At 36.1% G+C, this 25361-nt stretch overlaps 1 protein-coding gene across 1 annotated transcript in view; it reads left to right on the forward strand.

Moving 5' to 3' along the window:
• Positions 1 to 375: 375 nt before the first annotated feature.
• ASAP2 (ArfGAP with SH3 domain, ankyrin repeat and PH domain 2) overlaps positions 376 to 25361 on the forward strand; it is a gene marked incomplete at its 5' end in the record, with an annotated part of 41198 nt that continues 16212 nt past the window's right edge. The window contains 16 exons of the mRNA XM_010078553.1: positions 376 to 505; positions 2581 to 2666; positions 4042 to 4117; positions 4540 to 4626; positions 10078 to 10181; positions 10290 to 10359; positions 16470 to 16557; positions 18381 to 18429; positions 18539 to 18705; positions 20063 to 20196; positions 20861 to 20955; positions 22065 to 22254; positions 22700 to 22785; positions 22994 to 23109; positions 23578 to 23645; positions 24548 to 24661. Coding sequence (XP_010076855.1) covers positions 376 to 505; positions 2581 to 2666; positions 4042 to 4117; positions 4540 to 4626; positions 10078 to 10181; positions 10290 to 10359; positions 16470 to 16557; positions 18381 to 18429; positions 18539 to 18705; positions 20063 to 20196; positions 20861 to 20955; positions 22065 to 22254; positions 22700 to 22785; positions 22994 to 23109; positions 23578 to 23645; positions 24548 to 24661 — 1660 coding nt within the window. The remainder of the gene's footprint in view (positions 506 to 2580; positions 2667 to 4041; positions 4118 to 4539; positions 4627 to 10077; positions 10182 to 10289; positions 10360 to 16469; positions 16558 to 18380; positions 18430 to 18538; positions 18706 to 20062; positions 20197 to 20860; positions 20956 to 22064; positions 22255 to 22699; positions 22786 to 22993; positions 23110 to 23577; positions 23646 to 24547; positions 24662 to 25361) is intronic.

Genomic DNA, 25361 nt, shown 5'->3' on the forward strand with positions numbered 1-25361 from the left:
ATAATTGAACTCTTTAGCCAGTGTTTGGTCAGTTGGGATTAAACATCCCCTTACAGTTTCAAATAAATCCGTTATTTTGTTTCTGTTTTTTTTTCTTCAATGCAAGAACTTAGTATCTTCCTCTCATTGAGTATCATCTTTTGGAATATCTGTCAGGACATTATTTTAACAGATGATTGAATCAGATTTCAGCTACTGTATGTCATTGCTGATCTTTAGTCATTGGCAACTTTCAAATGAAGTCTCATCTGGAAGTAAGTCATATAAAAAGCCACAAGAGTTTGGCTCTGCATCTGTCAGTAGACTTTGTGAATAATCAGATTTCCTGTGAGGCTGTGGATTTCTCACTTCATTGACTGATTCTTTGTCTTATAGTACAAAAATAGAGAAGGAGAAAAAAGAGCATGCTAAGCTGCATGGAATGATCCGTACGGAAATAAGTGGAGCTGAAATTGCAGAAGAGATGGAGAAAGAGAGAAGGTTCTTCCAGTTACAGATGTGTGAGGTAAGATTCAACATGAATATTTTTAGGAAAACACAGCTGTTTAATGGCAACTGTAACGTTAAAGGGAAACACCAAGTTATTAGTGGACTCCATTTGCTAAAACACTTTTTTTTTTTATGCTGATGTGCTGACTTTGCTGGGGATTTTCTAATTTTGCTTAAGTAATTTGTAGAATAAGTAAATAATGCAAAGCTCAATAAGAGATGATGATAAATAAGCCTTTACACTACTACTTCACTATAAGTTATTTTAAGCACTAGATCATTCTCTGAATTGTTCCCAATGCTGACAGCTGTTGCGTTATTATGAGGAGAGACTTCAGTCTAGCACACTGTTGGGCTGGTGCTGAAAAAAAAAGGGCTAAGGATGGGATCCAGTTGTCTTTCGAGATGTTTCAGACTGTTTGTACTTTGAAATCTTTGTGATTTTGCAGTATGTTAAATCTGATATGAACATTTTTGGTCTGATTAGTTTAAGGGCATGTCAGGCTCCGTGGTTGGGAGTTCAAGTTGCTGTGTTTGTTCTTTCTGTGCATTAACTCAAAAATACACCATGGGTGTTCCTTCTGTTTTTGCTGTGATGATCAGAGCTAATTTGACTCATATGCCAACATAGCTTAACAGCAGTTGTCCTGAATACCACTTTTAGTAACTGCATGCACTGATACTTAGTAGAAAAGTTTCACATTCTTATACGGAGTCAGACTAAAGTATTCAAAACTGATGAAGGAGTTTGAGTACCAAATAAACATACGGATGTTGCCAGCTGATTGCCCATCTGTATACTTCGTAAGAAACAACCAGAAACAGATGCTTCTATCTTCCTGTGTCCCAGTAAAGGAGTTAACTTTAGTCAGTTATAGTGATAATAAAAAGCAGAGTGAAGTCTGCAAAACTGCATTAAGTTACATTGAATGTGGAATGGTCGAGGCGTATCCTGTATTTCTTCGGATTTTTGGGGAAAGTTTATACTTTGTTACCTCTGAATAGTCATAAAAGGGGACTTTGTTTTGGTTTTATTAGTAGATCAGAAGTGTGACATATTGAGATTGTATCACAGGTACAGGCTAGTTCTCTATAAATTGTGACCGTGAATGAATAAAGCTCCATTTTAAATTAACAGGAGCTAGAGACGTGATTCTTCTAACTAAATACTGTCCAGTGCACATGTCTAGAGTTAGGCTAATCATCTGTTCCCCTGAGCCAGCATAAAAAGCTTCAACATTGAAAGCTGGCAGTTGGATACTGCGTTATTTCACGGAGTTTAAAACATTTAGGTTGTACTGCAGGTAGGGAAAACCACATGCATTAGAGCATTGCTAAGAAGACATTCACTCCTTTGCTTGGAGGTCACTGTCTAAGCAGGGATTAAAAATTGTCATAATTAAAAGGGCCATTAAGGACTCCTGTAAATATTTTTCTATCTTACTTCTACTTGCATGGCTGACATGTTTTGTGCTACTGCATTCAGGGGAGGAGCTGTCACTTAATATGGACTTTGATTGTCCCTAATGCAAATGGACACCAATTACACTTTTTTTTAGCTTGACATAGGTTTTTTAAATCTCTTGCTAAACTGTAATTTGCTGTAATTATACTGTATATAAAGAACTGATAGAGAAAATGATTAAGTCAGATTTTAAAAATTGTTAAAATAATCCCTCACTCTTTTTGAGTAAACTGCATTCTTCCTTAATGACATCTATTTAGCAATGAATTGAACAAGTAGTGATATAAATACCTACATGGGCTGCTAGGTTTAAGAATGGATTCCTAAATTTACTACACAAACCCTTTTATGCTTCCTTTAACACAGACTTCCAGTAGGAGCCATGAAGGATGTTTTAATAATTTGAACAAATCACAGTGAAATGTACCCACAGAGTATCAAAAATCAGCCATGAAAACAATTGCTTTTGTGTGATTAACCCTTGAAGTCACTGTTTGATGCATTTTCTTTTAGGTCTTCTAAATTTGCAACTGTTAAAGCTTGTTGAAATATAATTGAAAATAAAATGTTGAAAAAATACTGTAGGAGTACTAATTAATTTATTTTGTGATTTTCTGTTTTAACAGTACCTGCTGAAAGTCAATGAAATCAAGATTAAAAAAGGAGTGGACTTGCTTCAGAACTTGATCAAGTATTTTCATGCTCAGTGCAAGTATGTTTTGGTTTTCTTTAGATCTACACAATAACTGGAACGATGTTTTGTTTTAAACTTTTGACATCTTCATAGTAGTTTTCTTGATTTTTCAAAATAAATCTAAGATTCAACTGTTCTTGCTGATCTCTTTTGACAAATTGCTTTTGTCATAGATCAGTCATTGCTTTTGTTACCGTATTCCAAAACATGTAATGAGGTTGACCTAGACCCATAGAATATAACTGTCTGTTCCAAAGGAGTGCTGCACAATAATTCGGCATATTTCATAAACTACTCTTGAAACAGAGCTGTTAGTTTGTTCTATTAGTTAGTAGCCCATTAGTTTTCACGGGGTTTTTTGAGTGTATCTAGCAATGATCTAAATTAATTCTGTGCTTAAGAAAAATAAATTGCATAAGCACTGGGATAAAAGTATATTGAAAGAATCACTCTTTTTCTGATTAATTGGAGGACTCAGTAATAAAACATAACCCTCTCATTAGAATGATGTACTATTTTATGGTAGTCTAATAGATCAATAATATAGCAATAAAGTCACGGCTATGAACTTGAAAGAGCTACTGTTAGCCTGTTCAAATTATGAAGTTTTCGTCTTAAAAGACCAGTCTGCATCTCTGTAGGTTTTTTCCCTGCTATATTGCTTTTAAAATCAATTTCACTTGTAGTGCGTCATTTATCTGCCCTGTCCATTTAATAAAATTTCAACAACATAAATGCTGTGTTGTGTTGTCGCTTTCATGTATGCTTCCCAGAGTGAAAATATTTTCTATTGCAAATGGTGCAGCGATTTTTAAACATATGAGCATTGAGTTGCGGTTTCTTTAAATTTTTTTTTTTTTTTTTTTTTTTTTAAAAGATCTGGAATGCTTGACATAGATACCATTATTGTGCCAATATAAAAATACGTATGGGACAGTAAGATGTAGCATGTTCAGTTTGCATATAGACCATAATTGATGCTTGGGAAACAAAGGGGTTTTCCTTTAGTAGGAAGACTGCATCAGGCGTGAAATTACTGGGCTCCAAGAAATCCAAATTATTTTATATGTAGTAGAGCTTTTTCTCTTCTACAAATGAACCTTGCTTGTTCTGGGCCTTCAAAAAGTGGGATAAGAACCTGTATTTGAGGTAAGAATGCATAAAAAATGTGGATTGTGGCAGTTCTGAATCTAATTGGGGATTTTGCATGCTAGAATAAGCTATGATGGAAATAAAAAGGTGGATCAGTCAAAAATGCATAAAAAATTAATGTTTAATGTTTTGAAGTTTATGGCATGGCATAATAATATGCATGTATTCATTTGACAACTTTTTAAACAGAAAATAAAAAGTAAAGTTTAATAAGAGTTTGTTTTTTGTTTTTCTTTTTAAGTTTCTTTCAGGATGGGTTAAAAGCAGTTGAAAGTCTCAAGCCTTCGATTGAGACACTCTCGACAGATCTTTATACAGTGAGTAGCAACCTTTCACATTTGTTTTGAGTAGATTTTTGAGTAAAATTTTGTTTTAGTATTGTATCCAGAAACCTTAGTTTCAGTTCAGGACACCACTGTGTAAAATGTTAGGAAAACAGCCTTTGCTCTAAAATCTTTACTGTCTAAGTGGAAAATAACATATTGTTTCAAATTGAACACAAGGAAGCAAGAACAGTGTGAGGCAGTATAAAAGTCTTCACCTTGCAAAATCCTAGCCATTATCAAGTTTTCTGAAGATATAAAGGAAAATAAACTGATTGTGTTATTCTTTTTTCTTTGTGTTTTCATTCTTGCTGAACATTTCTCAGAAAAAAATAGTTAATTAAGTAGCAAGTTTAGAAGAACTGTGTTGGAAAGAAACAATAATGTTATTTCAACTTGTGTTTTTCTTCATTAAGATTAAACAAGCACAAGATGAGGAAAGAAGACAATTGGCACAGCTTAGAGATATTTTAAAGTCAGCACTCCAGGTTGATCAGAAAGAGGTGAGCATATAAGGTGGTTAACCTTGGAATACCCATTTTAGTTACTTCTAATGTAATGTTAGTATTTGAAATGGAGTTATTTTAACTTTTATCAGCCATCTAATTTATTTCATTTATTCATCTTTGTTTTGATGCTGATACTGCATGTTTCTGACAGAGGCCCGGGGTTTTTTGAAATTAATTCTCACTAAAAATGTATCACACTTACTGGAGAAGAATTTTTTCTGTTACCAATATTGCAAAATACTCAAGGTGGTGCACTGTCTGTGAACTAACAGACAAGGGTGTCTATGTTGCTCAAACTGAGAATGGAAGAACTTTGGCAGTATCAAGGAGACCCCATTAGTATAATCTAATCTCACAATAATATTCCAGACTGCATCAAGATTATGTAAAACCGAACTTCAAATCCCAAAACACCTCTTGTCATCATCTGTGAAAATTACAATTAAGTTGGCTACTCTGCTGCAAGATGCTGTTTTCAAACGTGCAAGAGCTGGGTCAGTTCGGCAGTCTAACAAAGAAGTACGTTTTGATCTTTTCCAGTCTTGCTTTCATCTTCCCATAAAGATTATGGTGACTCCTGGCTCTTACCGGTGGCCAGCTGATGGTTGTTGAGCAGCCTAGTGAAAGATGTTCCTGCCTATGGCCTGGGGGCTGGTGTAGGTGATCTTTAAAGGCCCCTTCCACCCCAGACCATTCTGCCATTCTATGACTTGCTGATAGGCATTCAAACTGTCTAAAACGCTCTTCACTTAGAGGTGCTGTTTGTTACCATGTGAAGTTCGTGATAATGACTGATGTGTACAAAGTCCCATACAGTTTGCAGGCACTTTCTTAGGCTCTGCCTGGCATTTAGGACAGACTTCCAAAATTGAGCTGTGTGGAATGAAAGAGTAATGATCCTAGTAGAAATGGTGACTACTTTGGACTCACCATTGATTGCCCACTGTCAATAAGGAGTCTTTGCTGTTTGGGATCTGTTAGCAGGCTTCCTATTTTGTTCTGGTCTTTGTTCAAGAGAGATGATAGAAGCAGTTGGGTTTCATGGTTGCTGGGAATGTTGCTTCTCTATGTTTACCTGTTTATCAGTGATGTTGTGGTAAGCACACATCTTTTCACAGACTGAAAAAATGTAATAATACACATAAATTTATTACTTGTACTGGTTTTGTTGCATTTAAAAATACAAGTGTAAAAAGTGCTTTGTGCTATACTGATTATTTATTAGTTCAGCAAATTTAGATATAGATGCTCACCTGCAGAGCATGAGAAGTACTATAATTATTTTTAAAGTTTTTTGAAAACATCAGTTAATCAGTGGGATGCCAGACAATCCTGGTATAATTTACTGTATGACCCACTAAGATTATTCTTGTTGCACTGTAATTTCCTGTACTATAACTGATTTCTTTTTCCTTCCTGAAATGCATTTACATTTTGTGACCGAAGTCTAGGAGAGTAAGTGTTACTATGTTTTAATGAAAATAGTTGGCATGATTTCCATTCAGATTTCAAGAAACTGGATTTTTCCTCTGAGCTTTTTTCTGTTGGTATGAAAAGACTGGTTCTTTTTTTTTTTTCCTCTTCTGTTTATTGTATTACCAAAAAAAAGTTATCAGATTGTTCTTGGGAAAGAAAATTGCTCTAAGACAAATTGGTGGTTTCCTTTTCACTCTCTTTTGGGAATTAAATCCAGTTGCTTGATTTGACGTTCTTGCAAGATTTTGAAGATATATGTGTTTTTTATTAAAATGGACTTCATATATGTAGTAATAGAACATTGAGAAATATTGTTTCTGTTTTGTTAAAAAAAGAAAAGACACAAGCACTCATAGTAAACTTATTTTGTTGTGCCTGCATACATAGTTTCCTCCTGCACAGAAATTCTTCAAACTTGGTTTGTATTGAAACATCTCTTTGAAACGTCATTGTGTGTACACCTCTGTAACTTCGAATTTTTAAACTTTTAGTTTTCAAGCTGTAGAGCTACTGCAGGTATCGGGGTCAAACTTAGAGTCATATTGCCTTCATTTCTCTCTTTCCCCTGTCCTCTCTGAAGGTAGCCTTACTGTAGTGTTTAGATTTGCTTCTGTTTCTCCTGCGTGTTTGGTAGAATATAATCTATTTAGGCTGCTGCAAAATAGGATAAGTTTAGTGTTTCTTGACAAAAATCACGGGACCTGTGCTATAGGAGAGGCTGCCTGCAGGGGGTTCTGGCAGATACATCTGTTGGAGGCTGTGTGGGGCTGTAATAGATAAGGGATGGATCTCTGAAACATCCTCTTGGCAATGTTCCTACAAATGCAAGAGCTCTTGGAGAGCTGTAGGGGCTTTTTGGCAGCTTCATGCACAGGAGTGATCCAGATAGTCTAAAATCCTGCTCCTTGGGAGTTGTGCAATGGCTAGCCAAATTTGCCGTGAATAAGTTAAAGCACCTTATATGGAAAGGTCTGTCGTGTTCAAATAGTGGGGCTGATAAGTAGGTTTTTAGAATCTCTCTTATCAGTAGTCACAGACTGTCTTTATAGAATACTTTTTTCACATTTCTTTCATTTTTAGCTATGCTAGTCAGCTTGATTTAGAAGTCAGTTGGTCTTTATAAGACTTCGGAAGAAATCTTTTCAAACCTCTTTATGGTCAGTGAAGCGATTCACTATAAATATGCTGCAGCGAAGTGACTCACCTGGGGTTTTTTGTATGCCTATCTGCATTTCAAAGCTGATAAGGTGGATGAAGTTCAGTTTCTTAGGCTTGTGTACTTCAGTCTGTTCTGATCTTGTTATGTTCAAGAGATAATTAAAATGACAATACTCTGCACGAGGTATGTCCTATGTCTTGTGGTGATCCGTTTCCTCCCATAGGTAATGTACATTGTTCCTGCTCCTCTGATGAGGCCATTGGGTCCGACCCTGTTATCTGTGATTTGTACTCTGCTTATGTGCAATATGCAAACTAGAAATAAAGGAAGATCCTTTGGGGATGGATGGATGGAAAAAGCATGCTGAAATTGCCTGGAAGGATGTTAATTGTGATGGTGATGTGTGGTATGGCATCCTGTCTGTTAGGAACTGAATCAAGATTATGAACTTGCTTGTGAGAGAGCTGTGGAAATCCATCATCTGGCAGTCACGTTGGACACTGTTGATTTGGACGTGACCTGAACTAAGGATTTAAAATTGAAAATCTCCTTGTCTTGTCCTTAAGTTCTTTACATGAAATAGTATTAAATTTTTTAAAGATACTGTTCCTAGTAATGAATGTGTGGAAATACACATCAACTACATCAGCTTCCTCTCTGGTTGAAATAAGGCAGGAAGCTTGTGTTATTGGTTTGGCCAAGCACAGCAACTGAGCGTAAACAACAGCTGAAGGGAGGTAGCTGAAATACAGCAGAAAATAATGCACGAAAAGTAGAAGCACAGTCTAAAGTAATGGGAATGGTGCTATGGGCAGGTGTTGGAGGTCATCTGAAATCTTTACATAATTGAGGATATGGAGAACTGAAATTAATTTCCTGGAAGGCCTCCTTGGGAATGGAGTTGCTTTGCTGGCTAATGGGAGGCAGAGCTTAAGGCACTGGTAGCTCACAATAGGCAATGTCAGATCAGATTTTCTTCAGAAATCGGTAAATACATGTGTGCAGTGGTTCTTAATGGGCGATGAGAATTCTTTTTCAATGTTCTGTTTTTATGTTGGGCAGCCAGAGTGCAAAACTAAATAATAGTTCTGTATAAACAGGCTGGAGAGGAATGCTAAACAGACTGGTTTAAATCTGAAGGGATGGATGCTTTGTCAGGCATGGACATTTAAGTGGTGGTTTTGTAGTGCCTTTAAAAGCCTCAGATGAATCTTGTAGCTACCTGTTACAGCTTCCTAGATCACTAGCTGAGAGACAGGGAGGTGGGCACAGGTTACTTCTGATGAAAAGGAGCACTGAGGAGTGCTGCAGCCTGCCTTGAGCTTTGATCATGGTTCTCAGGACCACCAAGCTCCAGCACTGAATTCAGGACGAGCCTGAAATCCTGCAGCCTGGAGGTATGGAGTCCTAAGTGCACTGAACAGGGGTGTAGGTGGTAGCTCTGTCCCTAACATCGTATTTCGGACCTCTTGTGTGTTGTCACTTCTGTTGAGGAGGTTCCTGAACAGCTTTGGCTGCATTTGTAGCATTCATAGCAGAATGTGCTGTTGGAGCTTGTAAAGGAGCAGCAGCTGAGCTGGCATTCTCTGGGAAAAAGCACAGTCCAAGTGTGTTCTTGATTTTTTTTTTGTGGTCTTTTTCCCCTGCTTATGTCCAGAGATGTCTTATACTTAGGCTATTAAAGTGTATGAAGCTAATTGTAATTAGAGAGAAACTATCTTAATTCATACTTTTAGATCACTGTATATTTTATTTTCTCATGTGTACACTCTGAAACCCCAAAATTATTTATCTTGTGATCATACTCATAGTATATCTGAGACATACTATCTCATCTTTTTAGCAGAAGAGATTATTTTTATCAAATTAGTAAGTTTATTCCTTAATAGCTGTAAAGTTTTTTGCTTAGAATAGATCAGATAGTCATTTAAGTCAGCTGCTTTATTTGTGTGGTTTTTTCCTTGCTGTACATGTATTATCTGCCACGTATAACAGAGGTGTTATTACGTCCATAGAACAAAGATCATAGAAAAAAAGCAATAAATATTATAAGTATTAGTCATTGTTACTGTATGCATTGCAAAGTCCATCCCATCGTGTTGCTGCTGCTGATACAGCTGGACACATCAGATTCCTCATTATCAGGTTCTTATTTTGTAAGAAGTTAGATACTTGCAGCAGTGGGTCCTGCATCTGGGTGGTTCTGAGAGCGGTGAGAAGGCTTTAGTGAATCCTTGTCACTTCCTCTCACAGAATTCTACTTTGTTCAAGATATTTTGGTTTAAATTACTCTTAAAGATATAACTTTTCGATTTTCCTGTCTGCCCCCTGAACTATGTTTCCAGGAAGTTTCTTCTCCTTTTCAGAGTATAACTTGACTCAGTTTCCACAAGGAAAACCACTTCTTCAAATTTATTTATGTAATTTTCTTACAATGGAAGGGTGCACTAGGAATTGCAGGTAATAATAACCTTTAGTGTTTGTACATTGCTGTGTTTGCAGGAGTTGGAGAGCCTGCTGCTCAATTAATTTTTGGATTAAAAACCCCATATATTAAGGCCAATAGTAAAGCTAAATAAAAGGAAGTAAGAAGATTCTGGCAGGTGCTGATAATGGCTACTTCTCATGGTTTTTGTGCCCTCTGAAAAAAAGAAGTGGATGTTGTTCTCTCTCATTAAAGAGGAAAAATGTGCTTTGTTGGGGCTGTAGGATTAGAGCGGGAAAGAGAGGCTCTGAAAGTCATTATTGGGGGGGGATATTTTGGTTGAAAGTGTGGAATGCATTACAAATTGCTGTTCTGTATATTCTAGGATTCTCAGATTCGTCAGAGTACAGCTTACAGTTTACATCAGCCGCAGGGAAACAAGGAACATGGCACTGAACGAAATGGTAGTCTGTACAAGAAAAGTGATGGGTAAGTACTGCCTGATTCCACTGAGAAAAAAATAAGTCCTAAGAGCTGAAGCAATGTGTAATACTAAATATATTAAAAATTTACTTTTTTTTCCTCCTTTTAAACCAGAATCAGAAAAGTGTGGCAAAAAAGGAAGTGCTCGGTCAAAAATGGTTTTCTTACCATTTCCCATGGTACAGTAAGTATTTGTTTACAGTATTTTATGTACATGGTTGCTAATACAAAAAAGCAAGCTATGCTCGTCTATATTTATAATTTGGAATTAGTTAGATCCCTGATGCAACACTTTGAATATGATGGATACATTCTTTTTAAGGCAGTCTTTCAGAAATATATCAAGGCATACACAGTATCTAAAAATACAACTGTTTTAATGCTCATGACTGTTAATGGGAAAAAATGGCTTTTTTAATGACTCAGTTCATGTAAACTGTTCGTATTTTACCAGGCTATCTAAAAATACAAATTCTAAGTTGTTCTTTTGGGGTTTTTTTGAAAGATATGGTTGGGCGTTACACCATCTTTTAGATATGGGTTAAGCAACTTTTTATATTGACAAGACAAACTGAGAGAATGCTGAATCTCTTCTCTCCCCCAAATTTGCTGCCAAATGGTAATCTGTTATGAAGGTAGTTTTCCTGGGGAGTAGCTGTTAGGGAAAATCAGCTCTGAAGGCAACTTCTCTCACAATGACAAGAGATAGAAAGTTAGGAGTTCCTCTTTCTTTGCTACCAATATTTGAAACATGTTAACAAATTTGTAATATTTACATGTAAAGTTTTAAAACTTTATACTTTCATATTTTGGGCCTTTTACACTTGGCTTTAACTCAGCTGTTTTTGATGTCCCATAACCTTTCTCTTTTTATGGTGCTTTCTCAAAACTTTTGAGAAAGTTTCTTGAGGCAAAAATCAACTCAGTGACAGTATTTCCCATTCTTGGTCTAGTAAACAGTCCTGCTTCTTGATCCTGTTATGAACCGTTCTGTTCTTCATCCTGTTATGCCTGTTGCTATGACTACAAGTTGACCCTGGCAGGAAAAATGAATCAATCTCTCATTTGTGCATCTAACCACAAGCTGTTTGTTGCCTTCTGAATTGACAAGCAGGAGTTAAGGAGGAGTGCAAAAACAGGCCTGCAAAGCAGAGTCACTCCTGTGGCTTTGGAATTGTCCACCAGTTTATTGCTGTTCTCATATGAGTGTGTATGAGTGTGTCTTTGTCAGAGAAAAGTCTGTTAGTGTTTCTATACTGGTGTCGCCATGTGCTGTAAATGCACGTGACATTGGATGTGCTGTAGTGGTACCAGTAGGAGTGGAGCTAGGGAAGCTCAGAGCTGGCAGAGGCTACAAAATCCACTTGTGGAGCAGAATTTTAAAACTTTCTCATGCAAGGACACAGTCTATCAAGATACTGTTGTTGTTCTCTATTCATAAGCTGTCTACCAGATGGTCTAACATTTTTAGAAGCAGTAAGTTCCCACTGAAACCAGCAGAGCTGTAGCTGGAAAACAGTTGCTAAGGTAGATACTTAAATGTGAGTTTAGATGCATGCCTGAGGGATGGGAAGCCATCCAGAGGGACCTGGACAAGCTCGAGAAGTGGGCCTGTGTAAACCTCGTGAGATTCAACAAGGCCAAGTGCAAGGTCCTGCACGTGGGTTTGGGCAACCCCTGGTATCAATACAGGCTAGGGGATGAAGGGATTGAAAGCAGCCCTGAGGAGAAGGACTTTGGAGGTACTGGTGAATGAAAAGCTGGACAGGACCCAGCAATGTGCGCTTGCAGCCCAGAAAGCCAACTGTATCCTGGGCTGCATCAAAAGCAGCGTGACCAGCAGGTTGAGGGAGCTGATTCTCCCCCTCTTCTCTGCTCTTCTGAGTCCCCTGGAGTACTGTGTCCAGCTCTGGAGTCCTCAGCACAGGAAGGACATGGACCTGTTGGAGCAAGTCCAGAGGGTGCCCACAAAAATCATCAGAGGTGTGGAACACCTCTCTTGTGAAGAAGGGATGAGAGAGTTGGGGTTGTTCAGCCTGCAGAAGAGAAGGCTCCAGGGAGACCTTATTGCTGCCTTTCAGTACTTAAAGGGAGCTTATAAGAAAGATGGGGACAAACTTTTTAGTAGAACCTCTTGCAATAGGACAAGGGGTAATGGTTTTAAACTGAGAGAGGGCAGATTTAGTCTAGATACAAGGAAGAAATTTTTCCCTATGAGAGTGGTGAAACACTGGAACAGGTTTCCCAGAAAAGTGGTAGATGCCTCATCCGTAGAAACATTCAAGGTCAGGTTGGATGGGGCTTTGAGCAACCTGATGCAGTTGAAGATGTCCCTGCTCATTGCAGGGGGGTTCAACTAGATGTTCTTTGGAAGTCACTTCCAACACAAACTATTCTTTTATTCTATGGTATGTGGGTTTCACAGGTTTGGTGTTGATCTTTTTATATTGCAAATTTAGAAGAGTACCCTCTTGTTTTAAAGTCTATGTCTAAAAAGTATTTTTCATTTGCTTAGTTTCCTCTTATGTATTGATGGCAATTTTGTGTAAAAAATTAATGCTTGTTTCATAGACATTGAAATGGGTGGAAGCAATTTCTGTTAGTTAAGAATTTTCCAGTCTGTCTTCTGAGACTTCTGAAGCAACAGCATTAATTTCCAAGATTTCTCAAGGCTGATATCTCCTGGTCTCTAAAATATGATATGTCATTCTCTTTTCTTAGCTGTTTATCGAAATAAACCATCTCTCAGAAATTTGGTTGTCAGTTTTGTTTGTCAAATATAAATTTGTAAATGCTTTTCCTCTAAAGGCTAAATATTCTTCATGGATTCTATTGTTTGGTCTCTGTATGAGGGACTGTTTTTTCGCTTAGTTTCTAGAGCAGGTGTCTTCAGGCAGTTGCAGATGCTGTATTCTGACTTAAACTTGCCTGCCAAATGCTTTGCTGATATGGATGGGGAGAATGTGGTTGGTTCTCTGTCGGTCACCCAGGCGTAACGCTGAACACCTGTGTCTGCATTGGCATATGTGCAGAGGCTAGACTTGAAGATGTCTAAAAGCTTCAAAGAAATTAGCATTCATAGAGCAATGTGCAAGGTAATGGTTGATGAAAAAACAGACACTGCTGCTTTGTGTAATTATTAGCAGTTGGAAATTTTCTGACATCTACCTGACTGCAATTTCACGCATGTGGATGGAAAAACAATGATAGAAGCAGATTGAACCATGTAAACAGGAATTCCCAAGTGGTTTCTGGATCAAGAAGTCACAAGGGAAAAAGTTACATTTGAGGAACCTCAGATTCCTCCAAGTTGAGCTTAAATGGAATTTGCTGTTTGTCTGCAAGGAATATTTCTTTGTTGTTCTTTCTTTACTGCTGGAGATTTTAATCTACCGTTATGATTAGCAGGACAATCTTTAGGCAAAAGAATCAGTTTTGATCTTTTGATTCTTAAGTAAATCACTGTGATATCCAGAAAAAATGCACGATGAAATCAGCCAGCCAGCCTGTTCAGTGAGTGTACACATTTGGATGTGCCTTGTGTGAAAATCAGCTCTGCATCATGGCACTCCTCAGTACTGTCTTAGAGGCCTGGCCTTTTAGTTCCTACACTTACTGTTTGTGGCCAGAACAGATATAAGTCATTTTTACCGTGCAGAGGGTTACTGTTTCTGCAGGAACATGAGTTGATGCTGAAGCCTGTGTGCATGGCATGGAAGGTGGCAGCACATCTTTTCAGGGTGTTGGTGTGTTAACACGGGCGTCCAAAAATTCAGCAGTAGTCTGAAATTTGTCTAATCAGAGACTCCAGGAGGAAAATGAAGCTCAGAGGTTTCAAAGAAATAGTGTAATAGCAGTTACACGTTTGTTACCACTTTCTGCTTCTGGTGTCTCCTAATCCTGACAAATGTCCAGATCCACCTACAGCCTAGTGTCGGTAAGGAATTTATACAGCCTTGCCTCCCTTTGCCTGGTGACTCTAACTTCTCCTCACGCAGCATCTGCCATGTGGTGGAAGCGTGTTGTCCACCAAGTAACAGGCCCACGTTGGGAGGTGGGTCAGAGGAGGCTGGTACTCAGCTGTGGGACAGAAGCACGAATGAGATGGTGTCAGCTACATGCAAAGATATCAGGGTTTTTTAATACCCTTGTTAATGGTGACTTCAGGTTAGGGGGTCTTCAGTTAAAAGCTTTGGAATACGTTTGGATTCCAAGATCAGCACATAGGCCCAGGGTGTGTTTTAGGCTGTTGCAGCCATTTCTTTGAGTTCTCAGACCCTGATATGGAGTTCTTACGCTGCATTCTCCCATCCACAGAGATGAGTTCTGTCTGTATTAGTCCTTCAGACCTCTCTGAAGCATTTCAGTGGATCCATTTACAGCTTCATATTTCATAACTTATAGAAAACTACTACATCTTGAATGTGCTTCAGATCCAAAATCCTGGGGCAAGTGGATTCTTTCTTAACCTGAATTTGCTTGCATTTTTACATTCTCATAGAGCCTGTCAGAAGGGTATATATGAGTTGCCCAGTGGGTTGTTTACCAAAGGCTTATATTTTGATTTTTGGTTATTTTGTGTTTTCATTATAGGCAGCTTCTGGACACTTCTTGGACAAACAGTTACATTAAAAATGTAAACACTGGAAACTTGAGTGCTATGGATATTAAGTATATTTAAATATAGCTGAGAAAATGAGCCAAAGCTGGCGTTTTTAGGATGTTTTCTTGCATGCTTCTAGTTACAAGGAACTCTTATTGTTGAAAGGCTAAAATAATGAAAACTGTATGCACTTTTACTACTAAAAGGAATGTCTGGAATTTGAAAAGGTATTTACTAGGCAAATAATACAATGTGGATGTCAATTAATTGTCATCTTACTGCCTCCAAAACCTCTCTTGGGTACAATTTGTTATACATTGCCCAGCAAGTGACCTGAAGGCTTGTTGTTTCAGAGCATGCATGACTTTGTTATGTCTGCTGCTTATGTTGGGTAAAACATGAGCGTGATGTTTTTCAAGGACACCATGCTTCTTTTTTTCCTTTTTTTTTTTTTTTAACAGGAAAAAAAATATGTAATTGTTTCCCTCCTTATGTTTCTTATGTTTTGATTTTTTTGCTGACCTTCAGATATAATGATGATGTTATTCTTTTTTAGCCAGCTACATCATTTTATCAGGTTGTTTCAAGGAAATCTGTACCCTTCGGACTTGTTCTCCTTCTTTTTTGAGTGAAATGTTTTCATCAATAAGTTTAGAAGAGATTGAGAAGATCTGTGTTTCGTATGATTCATTGCAAGTTAATTACACTATGTGGTAGTTCAGTTTCATTTGATGATAGTTCTTGTTTTGATGATTAAATCTTGTTTTAGCAACTTGTTAGATTAAAACTGATACAGTAAGTATGGTAATGTGTTTATGTGTATTGCTGTCTTTATAATGGTACTTTCTTAATGATTTAAATTATTATTTTTGAGATATTATTGCCTAGAGCAGAGTCTCTCTAGTTAGATCTGCTTTCTGATTTAAAGATGAGACTATCGCAGAGATCCTATTTGATAAGTCTTTGTAGCCTTTGACTTTTTCAAAATGAAATTTGCTTGTGCATTTTGCTTTTAGTAAAACATTGCCAGTTTTTATTCAATAAGGCATTGAAATAGCTGAGAGGAACTTGACTACAAAATTTATATCATTATAGAATGTGTTGTTTCACTACATTTTTTAGTAATGAACTGTTGCAGTTTAATTTTGCATATGTTTGTTGCAAGACTTCTCTGTGCAAACTTATTTTCCTTCACGTGTCCCTTTAGTGATTTAAAATTTGAGCATTTGTTCTAAACTGGTGAGCTAGGCTGTCTTTAGAGACATTAGCAGGGGACAAATTGTTTGATTATTGAAAACCTAGACAAGTATTGTGTTTAAACTAAATGTCTAAATGTTAGAGGATTAAACTTATGTGAAATGTATCTGTCTTTTTGTCATACCTGATTCCTTCAGATAAGTGTTACTGGCAAGGTTATTAGAGTAGTGATAATTAAAGTTATTTTACCCCTCTTCCCTTTCAAAATTCTAGTGTCTGTCCATTTATCAGTGAACAAAATAGCCAGATATAAGAAAATGTAGTTTACAAACCCTGATGCAGAAGAAAACATAAATCAAAACCTGAGTATCTTAGAAATTAAAGTTAACAGCCATGTGTCAAGTCTTTTTGGCCAGTGGCATGTTATACTGTGTTTTCAGACTGCAGGACTCAGTATCAATCTACTAAAATGTATATGTTTTATCTTCAAATAGGCTAACCGACCTCCAGCAAAGCTCAATCTCTTAACCTGCCAAGTGAAAACAAACCCAGAGGAGAAAAAATGTTTTGACCTCATATCACGTAGGTTTGTTGTTTAGGTCTTTTTACTTGCAGCTAATATCAGAGTTCTGAATTATTTCTGTAGATAGATGTGTCAATAATCCACTTAAACATTTTTGCAATTGTAGAATGCTTCCCTTTATAAAATGCCCTTCCTATGATAATCTACCATTTCACTTATTTTAGCATAATGCAACTGTTTCTTTGGAAAACCACTTGTTTTTAAAGCTGTCTTTACTCCTTTCTATACAATTTTGTGCTACATTACAAAAGTAACAATATTTTTGCTGGGGCATCACTCTTTGTATTGAAAATGTCATAGCTGATCATCCTGAAAAGTTATGACTTTTATACAAGATCAAAGTAAGCTTGTAAACTATGACAAAACTTCTTCAAATTTAAGCATAGTGGTTGCTATGTAACTGTGAAGCAAATACTGAGAACCTTTTTAGTTTTGTTATCTCATGATAGATAGGTGAGATAAAGAGTCTACATATTAAAACCACCAAAACTGAACAATTGTGGGAACTGAATGAGATGATACAAAATTGTGTAGCAGAATGTTTCCTTTGTTTTCTCACCAGGACATTTTAGTGTTATTTATGAACTCAATAAAAATAGGTATCTCAAATTATTTGGGGAGACAAATATAAATCTGTTGCTCGTTTGTTCCTTTATTGGAGCATAAAGTTCTTTTGTATTTGTAAATGTCAGATATGGTACTTACGTTAATAGACTAGTGCTCATGTGTGCAATATACAGCTTTTCCATTTCTACGCAAGCGGTTGTCTTCCTTTTCTGCACTTTTTTTCTTTGTTGATGACCATGTCACATTTTGCCCAATGCCAGTTTATCACAACATTATCATTTGTCCCATCATACATATGACAGTGCAAAACTGGCCTCTTAGCCTTCTCCAAATCACTTTCTCACTTTGTTTTACTATGGTTTAAAAACATTCCTTGTATTTTAAAAATTGCAAATTGCTGTATCATGACAAGATAAAATCTCTTATTCTTTATCTAGCACTTTCCTTTCGTGTATTGTCATTCTCTTAATATTTTCCATGTTTGAAACTATGTTTTAATACCTTTTTTAATGCCTGAGTATTTTTCAAACTTTAGGAATTTTCAGCCTAGGATATCTTTTTGCCAGTAGCTTTACCTCTGTTCTTTTCATCAACTGTTCTAATTTTAACTGCCACTCAATCATTAAGCTGTATCATATCTTGTTCATGTCATAGACTTAAAATATTATGCTTTTTTCTTTAATAGTATGCTATGATAACAATGCTTAGAATTACAAAAGTAGTATTAAATGGAAAAATTTTAGCTTGATTTAATTGAAACAGCTTGAGGCTTATTCTGATTGTAGTTTTGACTTAGTGTTTGGCATATTTGTTTTGACATTTTTTATTACTGTGGTTTTAAGAGCTCGTTTGGAAACTTTAAATCTTTCTTATATACACAGATAAACTCAAATGTGGACTCTCTATTTTACTAACACATACCACCATTTACCCAGCAGAACTTTAGACTTGTGATTACTGAAGTTATATCTAGAATGTAGAAAAATTACTGTGCTCTTCTGGTGCTCATGCAATAGCACAGCACTGAAGAAAACATGTTAGCGTTGTGTAAACACAGGCGTAAACATAGATGAACTATAGGTAGTAAGAGTGAAACTTGATAAATAGACTTTTTGTCACTGCCAGTGCTCCAGGGATGAGATTAGAGACCTCAGGAGTCATACATCAGTTAATTTTAGATTTTTCTGAGAAATTTATGCAAAATCAATTTTTCAGTCATTCTTTTTAATCAGTATGTGAATTATTTATTGTGCAGACGACAGAACGTACCACTTTCAAGCAGAGGATGAACAGGAATGTCAAATGTGAGTTACTTTGCTAATTTGATGTTTAATACTGGTGTTCTACTGAGACATTGCCTTGAACTTTAGAAGTGTCGAAACATTTAATAGCAAAATATTACTGCCATTTTAGATGGACATCTGTGCTACAAAACAGCAAAGAGGAAGCTTTAAATAATGCATTCAAAGGAGATGATAACACAGGAGAAAATAATATTGTCCAGGAGCTGACAAAAGAAATTATATCTGAAGTCCAGAGGATGACTGGAAATGATGTGTGTTGTGACTGTGGAGCACAAGGTGACTCAGTTAAGCATATTTCTAATTGGTAAAATTTCTATGTCTCATGAGAGTATTTCAGCTTGATGTCTTATGCTTTCACTTCTTGTCTCACAAAGGTTATACACGTAGTAGAATATGCTAAGTTTAATTGCACTGCTTTAGTAAGATTGATGTGCTGTATGCATATTGTCAGTGGGGAGAAAAGTTACTGAGAAGCTTATTTTTCTCCCATGTATTTTGCTAATTGTAGCTTTTGCTTATATAAATTAATTGAACTTATTTTGTTATCCCGTATTTTATGGAAGATGTAGGTAAAACTGGACAGCAGTAAGATACTTGAAGCATTTTCCTACTACACCTCTTTTTTTTTAAATTAGTTTTGCTGCTTGACTTTGGGAGTGAGCCAGGGAATATGTCTAAGACTGCTCATTTGGAAAAGAATGCACCTGCTGACTATGGTTTCGACTATTGGTTTTGTTGATCAATGAATTTCTACTTTAATCCTCTTCAAATTATTTTTTAAACTCCACTCTATCCTGTGGTTTTTTTTATATTACAAAGAGACTGCAGGACTTAGGGGTTTTGATCTGAAACTGTAGCTGAAAACATCAGATCTGAAGCTGTATGCACTTTATAAATCAATAGTAACTTCCAGCAATAGATACTGTACAAAACTATGGGAAGAGTCAATCCTGCTGTCTTTAAAGGAGAAGATTCTAAATAGCTACTACCAAACCTTTATCAAATAAATACATTTCTAAGCTGTGTAAATCTTCAGAAAGTAACTATTTGTTTGGAAGGTGAGGGAATGTTATAGCAATAATGCAAAATACAAGGAGAAAAGACAAGCAAGGGTAGTGAAAAAGGAGAGGGGTGAGCCTTAGTATCTTTGAAATAGTTGAGCGAGAATCCATTGTAGTGTGGTGCTGTAAGTATACTTCAGAATCACTGCTGCTTCACTCAGTCTGAAGTCTATACTTGAAATATTTAAAAAAAAAACCCTGTGCATTGTTATTTCAGTTTGAACTGCACTTGTACCCCCACTTGAGAGTGTGACACTATTATATTGGTGGTAGAAAAATGCAGTTCCTGAAACCCGTGTGGAAAATGACAAACTGGACTGTTTGAGCAGCTCCCTTGGAGGGCAATGTCCTTTACAGGGAGAAAAAAAAAAAAATTGCATCTTCATTTCTTTCACCATTAAAAAAGTCTAGTCCATTTCCCGATAGAGTAAATGTAAAGACATAAATTAAAAAACCTGATAATTAATGTATAGGAATCTTATTTTACAGAATTTAATTTCTGTATACTACATTTTGTAGAATGAAATAATTATCTGAATTAATTTTAATTCTGGGAGCGCTTTCTGTTTCAGATCCTACGTGGCTTTCAACAAATTTGGGAATTCTAACTTGCATTGAATGCTCAGGAATCCACAGAGAACTTGGTGTTCACTATTCCAGAATGCAATCACTGACATTAGATGTGCTGGGAACATCTGAACTTTTGGTAATGAAATTGCTTTTATTAACTTAAAAATAGTACTATAAAATACTTCCAATACAAGTATCGTTTTGTCACTTTAATGATATGTTGTTCCGATTCTGAAAGTTGCATCTGGATAAACATAATTTAAGAAAGCTTAATTCTTCGAGTTTAAGAGAGCCTCCTGGAACATAGTGTCTTACTGTAAAATTTGCCTGATCTTAGAATTCAAATTATTAGAGGCTTTATATTTTTTGTTTCCAAGTCTTTTTACCCTTGATTGCGTTTTAAAAGAACACAGCTGTTTGACATACAAATGTGCCTCTCAGATTAAAAATTGAAGGACTTCAAAAATACTTATCTCATTAATTATTTAGTATTATTTCAGAAGAGAACTTTAATCCTCAAAGGAAGAAAATGTATTCAGCTTTGCTACACAGAGAAGTTACCACATCTCAGCTGCTCTGTGACAGTTCATATGGTGTTCTTTCGCAGCACAAAGTATTTTGCGTTTATCCTATGAACAGGGGTCTTGATGGATTATTCTGCAGTTATGTGTTTGTGTATTAAATCCCAGCTGAAAACTGACTTCCCAGTTCCCATTTTCCCCTGTTCTCCCACTAGTATGTGCGTGTCCAGTAACTGACCATGTTTATTAACTGAGCTGTGGATTATTTTTTTTTAACAGCTTGCAAAGAATATCGGGAATGCTGGGTTTAATGAGATTATGGAATTCTGTCTGCCAGTTGATGAGATGGTCAAACCTAATCCTAGCAGCGATATGTAAGTAAAGAGACACTACTTATGAAAAAAAGCGGGCATTTAATTTAATATTGCTAATGGGTTATGGCATTATGGTTTGCAACAGCAGGCCATGGAAGGTGTATAATGTCTTACATATAGCCTTATAGCCAAGAAGTAAACCTTTTTTCTGATGCTTTGCATGTCTGTGTTATTGAACTTTATCTGATTGTACCTTCCCTAATAGTAAGGATTATTTTACCAACTCTCTGAATCGTGATTTGTGGGACAGAAACATATTAAACATGACTTGTTGGGAATTTTAAAGACACATGAGAGTTGGGATTAAAAAACAAAGCTATTAATTTTGTGCTATTTAAACACAAAATAGAAGTTGGAATAAGGTATACTTTTTACCTGAAAGATACTGAACACCTGGCATTTAGAAACTACACCTACAGCCTAAGTCCATAACTATGTGGAATAAAGACAGAACATTGAATTGAATTCATTGAAAACACTCAACTGTAATGGCAGGACAGCTACCTACCTACTTGGTTGGATACTACTCTGTCGTAAAAAAGCTAGTAAATGATACAGAAAAAACTCAGAACGGGCTTTGGGTAAAGCTGATTTTGCATTATCTGGACTTTCACCATTCTGACAGAACTAATGTTAAACCAAGCAGTGTAAATAATTTTTTACTACCACTATTAATACAGAATATTAATATTAATAGTTAAAATTACTAATAATTTTACTGAATGCTAAATCAATAGCATACAAGTAGAGTACAAGTCAGGTAAACATAAACCTGGAAGGCTACTGTTAGCAAACCAGCATTATGAAGCTTTGATGTATGTCCTGTACCTAGAGCTGGGTAATCTTGGTCTCAACTTCACACCAGAGTTCGGGGGGGAAATTCATTGTCTGTCTTCATATTGGATATTTGAATCATCTTCTGAAGCTACATTTCATACTGGAAATACGAGACTGTATGTCTTACATGCATATTTAAAAATAAAAATTATCATAATAAATGAGAAATAGTCTTTCCCAGATTTTATTTCAAATTACTTGCATGTATTTATGGAAATTCTAATGTGTGTCTTCTGCTAAAAGTTATAGAAGTAAATTATATTCAATTTCAGGAATGCACGAAAAGATTATATTACTGCCAAGTATATTGAGAGAAAATATGCAAGGAAAAAGCATGCTGACAATGCAGCTAAATTGCATGCTCTTTGTGAAGCAGTCAAATCAAGAGACATTCTTGGATTAGTCCAAGTATATGCTGATGGTGTGGATCTCACAGAAAAAATTCCACTGGCCAATGGCCATGTAAGTGTTGTAAATTTTGTTAGACAGATTGTTATAAGTGCAATATGCTTTCATTAATTAAAAAGGACTATTTTTTCTTATTTGAAGATAAGATTTGAAACACTGGTCTGAACACTTGGCCTTTTAATGATGTAATTTAACAATAACAAAAGAAGATATTAAATAGTTTAATCTAAAATTGTTTCTAAATGCTGTCATATTTTAAATGTGTTAAAACATTAAACATTAAATCATTCAATAATGTATTTGTTTTCAACCCATTTCTTTTTTTACTTTAAAGGAACAAAAAAGAAGCAATAAATGTCTTCACAAGAAATGTTTTAATGGTAGCATGTCTGAATATTTTGAAATTGAAACATTTTTTTGATCTAATTTATGTCTTAATAAAATTTCTGCTTCTCTGTAGATCAGAAGAAACGAATGTGTTCTTTTATTTTATTCTTAGGAGCAAGATGAAACAGCACTTCACCTTGCTGTTAGGTCAGTTGATCGAACATCCCTTCATATAGTTGACTTTTTAGTGCAGAATAGGTAAGTGTATGGAAAGCTATTAAAATGTTATTGATACTGCTTTTATGTCAGGTAATACATATGCTAAATGAAAACAAATATTAAAGCTAATTCTAGTATTTGCAAATGTAATTTTATTCTTTGAAAATCATGTAATGAGAGAGGTTTATTAATATAGAGTAGGAAACTAAGTTTAATCGCTTTCTTCTTCTTTCTTGTACTCCAATAGTGGCAATCTAGATAAGCAAACATGTAAAGGTAGCACAGCCCTGCATTACTGCTGTCTGACGGACAATGTTGAGTGCCTCAAACTGCTGCTGAGAGGGAAGGCTTCTATTGAAATAGGTAAAAGGGTAACGTGTACTTCAATTTCATATTTGTCACTGCTTCAGATAAGAAACAATGAAGGTGGAATAACTTCATTTTCTGCTCATTTGTTTTATCATAATTCTGTAAATATAATCTTCATTACCAAAAAAAACCCCCAATATTCACTGTTTATTTCAAGTTTAAAATGAATTTATACATTACATTTGCCTTTTAAATTTAGATAAGTAAGTACAAAGATTTCAACTGATATCTTGTTGCTTAGTTATATATTGCCATTCATGGCAATCATTCAATATATATGGCATGCCATCTCCATGCCGTAGGAGATGGTAGGAGTTGGACCTACATATGAAGGAAAGAGATGAATTTTAGAGTGTGTTGGTCTAGTACTTTGCTATGTACCTGCAGGTTTGTCTTTATATTTAGTAATGGCCACGTTAATAGTGACACCTATCATAACTTTATTTTCTTGGTATAATATAGCTAATGAATCAGGAGAGACGCCACTTGATATAGCTAAACGCTTAAAACATACTCACTGTGAAGAGTTGGTAAGTGTTACGTCTTTCTGTGTGTTTGTGCATTTCTAAGCAGAATCATGTCTGAATATTTAACAGTTTACAGTTGTAATATTCAACTAATATATTCCAGATGGAATAGTTGTATGCTTAGAAATAGTTATATGCTTATATCAAGTTATATATTTTTAAGAAGAAAATGATATTTCTTTTTAGATGCTTTGGAAATGCTAAACTTCTTGGTGCAGGGGATGATTCTGTTTCAGCTATTAGTCCCAGATCCATGAGTGTCTATTGAAATCTAATTACTAAAGTACTTTTTGTGGGTGAAGGCCATGGGTGAAGGCCGTTCTTTTGTTGCCTAGAGAAGTTGTGTATAGCCCATCATTGGAAGTGTTCAGTGTCAGGTTGGATAAGACTTTGATGTAGTGGAACGTGTCCCTGCCTGTGGAAGGGGGGTGGACTAGATGATCTCTAAAGGTCCTTTCCAACCATTCTGTGATTCTATGAAGAGAATCTGGCTACCATCACTGCTTTTAGTAAGCAAGAAGAATGGAGTAGAGGGGTCAAGGCTTCTTGATAAGTGAGTCTGATTCAAAAAACCTGCCATTGCAGTTAATGTCTTTGACTTGCAATTTCTAAATCAAAGCAAATAGGATATGGTGCTTATTGTCAAAAAGTGGAGAATGGACCTGCAATGGTTAATGAAAAGGCTAATTGCTTTTGATTTGTTTGTGTTGTGTTTGGTCACAAAGCTGAATTCTTTAAACTTACCCCAGTGCAGTAACTTTCCAGACTACTGAAGTCTGTTTTTAACATAAAAGTAATGTTTGTACTTAGAAACCAAAGTCTCTTATAGATGCGGTTTTTGTTTGTTTTTAAATATGTTGTTTTAAAGTAAGTACTGCATGTAACAGTCATCTTTTTTTCCTTAGCTTACTCAAGCACTGTCCGGAAGATTTAATTCTCATGTTCATGTAGAATATGAATGGCGATTACTCCACGAAGATCTGGATGAAAGTGATGATGATGTGGATGAAAAGCTGCAGGTTTGTATCAATACATCATTTTTCTGTACATGTGCCTGTGTAAGCAAGATGTTCATAATTATTTAAATAACACTACTTTTTACTATAGGTATGAAGACACTGTGAATTAAAGTTCTGTAGTAAAATGTAGAAGCTTAAATTTTAGTTCCTTAAATTATAGTTTGTCTTCTTTTTTCCTCTTTAATATAAGGTAGAAAACATATGACCATGGGGTGACAATTAAATTCTTTCTCTTAATGGAGCTAATAGTTTGTTTCAGTGCATCAGGAGTGTTTGGATCTGCTGATCGTTAAGCAGAACTAACATGAGCTGGGAAAATTGCCTTTACAAAGAGAGGTATGATGTAGTATCTCCTCAGGTTTGTGAAACAGCTTCAGTTGATGGCTTTAGTGTTAGAACAGTTTATGCGTTGGCTTGTCTTCAGTGGAACTCAACCTGTGCATTAAATAAGCCGCGCCCGTTAATATCAGGGTAGGGTCTTAATTCTGTATCTTCAGGAAAAAAAATATTTTTGGTTTTCTCCTTTTTCATACCTGAAATTTCAGATGCTGTTTGGTCCAGAATCACGGAATGGTTGAGGTTGGAAGGGACTTTTGGAGGGCATCTGTTCCAAACCTCCTGCTAAAGCAGGGTCACCTAGAGCCAGTTGCCCAGGACCGTGTCCAGATGGCTTTTCATTGTCTCCCAGGATGGTCACATT

The sequence above is a fragment of the Pterocles gutturalis genome, unplaced genomic scaffold (genome assembly GCF_000699245.1).
Source record: "Pterocles gutturalis isolate BGI_N339 unplaced genomic scaffold, ASM69924v1 scaffold6413, whole genome shotgun sequence".
In the NCBI taxonomy this organism is placed as follows: Eukaryota; Metazoa; Chordata; class Aves; order Pterocliformes; family Pteroclidae; genus Pterocles; species Pterocles gutturalis.